This window comes from Bison bison, unplaced genomic scaffold (genome assembly GCF_000754665.1).
Source record: "Bison bison bison isolate TAMUID 2011002044 unplaced genomic scaffold, Bison_UMD1.0 scf7180017855320, whole genome shotgun sequence".
NCBI classification, from domain to species: Eukaryota; Metazoa; Chordata; class Mammalia; order Artiodactyla; family Bovidae; genus Bison; species Bison bison.
In genome coordinates this window covers 7,188-9,258 of record NW_011485893.1, presented here as the reverse complement: position 1 = coordinate 9,258, position 2,071 = coordinate 7,188, and the positions used below count along the sequence as shown (strand labels likewise).

Here is a 2,071-nt window from a genome sequence, read left to right as displayed (position 1 = left end):
AGTACAGTACTCTATAGACAGTTGTTTTAGTTGGGTACCTTGGCTAACTTTGTTGGACTTACAAATGTGTTCTAGGAACAGAACTCATTCATATGCAGGGGACTTACTGTATATAGAGGTAGAACTGAATCACCTGTACAGCAGAAATGAACGCAACATTATAAACTAACTATACTTGAATAAAATAAATATTTTGGAAAATGACCTTTTAGTTTCCATTCATTGTGATAAGTGCTGGGCACAAAATCAATGAGCAGGATGTGCTTTTATGTAGTAAGGAATTTAGGGCCTGGTTTGGAAGGAAGTTGGTGGGAGGAGCCTGACACATGAGCAGTTCATTTCCACAGAATATGATATGCCTGCATCTGACAAGTATTATCATTAGTTGTGCTGTTAAATACCTTGCCTATTTCACTCCAGAATATAAGCTCTTAAGTGGAGGGGAAAGTCTTATTCATCTCTGTAGCCCCAAGGCCTAGGTACTTCAGTAAGTGTTTTGCTTTGTTAAATCACTGAAAAAGAATGTAAATATCTCATTTTATATAGTTTTCCACTTACGCTTTTGGGAGTATCAATTCCGTGATACAGCTGAATTTTCCCCATCCTCCACTGTTCATCCATGCTCCTGGTTTTCTCCCAAGCCAGGGCATTGTTCCTATTTTTCACAAACACTCTAAGCTTCCCTACTTTGTTTCCAGCCAGCCGGTAATTAAAGAGCAAACAGAAGTTGCTGTGGGGTTGCAGGTTGGGGAGGAGAAGTTTCAAACGGCCTATGTCCTTCTTCTGACCTGTCAGGGCTGAAACAGCCATATAGTAGCCAACAGCTGGAAGAGAAGAAATACCCACAGTTAATGAGGCCATTGCAAAGGGTTGGCTACAGTGAATAAAATAGCTGTTAAAAAATGAACACTAGGTGCCTACAGGGAAAGCTCAAGTCCTTTTCATTTCAAATATTTAGGAACAAAATTTTCATGCTAACATGAATTTTAGAATCCTAGGGCTGAAATTCTTTGCTCTGTAGAGAAGGAAACTGAGAGTTAGAGAAACTGAAGAATCTGCTCACATTCACAAAGCTTGGTAGTGGTAGGTATGGGGTAAGAATCTAATTTAATGGTCTTTGATCACTGTAGATAATTTTCAGCTAACAGAAAATTTGTGTTCCAGAACTTTCCACCTTGGTTGTTTGATCCTGGAATGCATTTCTCCACTGAGTTGTAGGTACGATGGCTAGCTGGTTAGGTGGGTCCACAGTGTGGTATTTAATTCACAACATACATGAATTTGTACTAACGGTATCATGGAGCTGAGCCACAATGTGCAATGTATCACTCCAAGTTCTGTTTGAAGATGGCAGGAACACAGATTACCTTCTGTTTCTCAGAACCTTTTCCCAAGAATTTTGTAACCAGTGTAGTGGATGTTTGCTCATCTGCAGCTTTCTGGTTGTGGCTTTGATGGACTTGGACAAAAACTCTCATAGGGTGGGCTTTGAAGAAGTTGACAGAAAGGAGATATTCCTCTAGAAGCCAGGAGAAAGACACGGTGGGTGGGTGGAGTTTTCTGGTAGTCCAACTCCTAGAGACATTCTCAGGGCCCAGATTGACATTGCTTTAGTTTTCACTGGACCCAGAGACTGTCTGGTCTACTTCCCCAGTTAGTAAATTTGCCAGATTCAGAGAATAAAAGTACAGAATGCCCTGTGGAGTTTGCATTTCACATAAACAACATGTCTGAGATATACTAAAAAGCATGCGTTGATTATCTGAAATTGAGGCATCCTACATTTTATCTAGCAGCTCTACTAGCTATAGTCTTTTGTGACCCACTGTGGTAGCTTTCCTTTTTAGTCCAGTTCAAGCCCACTTTGATCTGTCCTTGAGATTTCAGCCTTCTAAAAATGCTGATTCATCCCATGTTGAGTGAACCTCAGGGTTATTTGCAAATCAGGTGTTTGTAAATAGGGAACTTCTATCCTTTCCCTTAATCCCACGTTCTAAAGGAATTTTTGTTAGGAGATACCCAGGTTTCCTGATTGCATGTAAGGGCTTGCAAGGAAGGCTCTCAGGGAGGA

At 40.6% G+C, this 2,071-nt stretch overlaps 1 protein-coding gene across 1 annotated transcript in view; it reads right to left on the bottom strand.

Annotated features, from left to right (window-relative positions):
• The window catches only part of EGFL6 (EGF-like-domain, multiple 6), a gene marked incomplete at its 5' end in the record, with an annotated part of 12,566 nt that overhangs the window by 4,839 nt on the left and 5,656 nt on the right, over positions 1 to 2,071 (bottom strand). Inside the window, one exon of the mRNA XM_010858599.1 lies at positions 559 to 824. Coding sequence (XP_010856901.1) covers positions 559 to 824 — 266 coding nt within the window. The remainder of the gene's footprint in view (positions 1 to 558; positions 825 to 2,071) is intronic.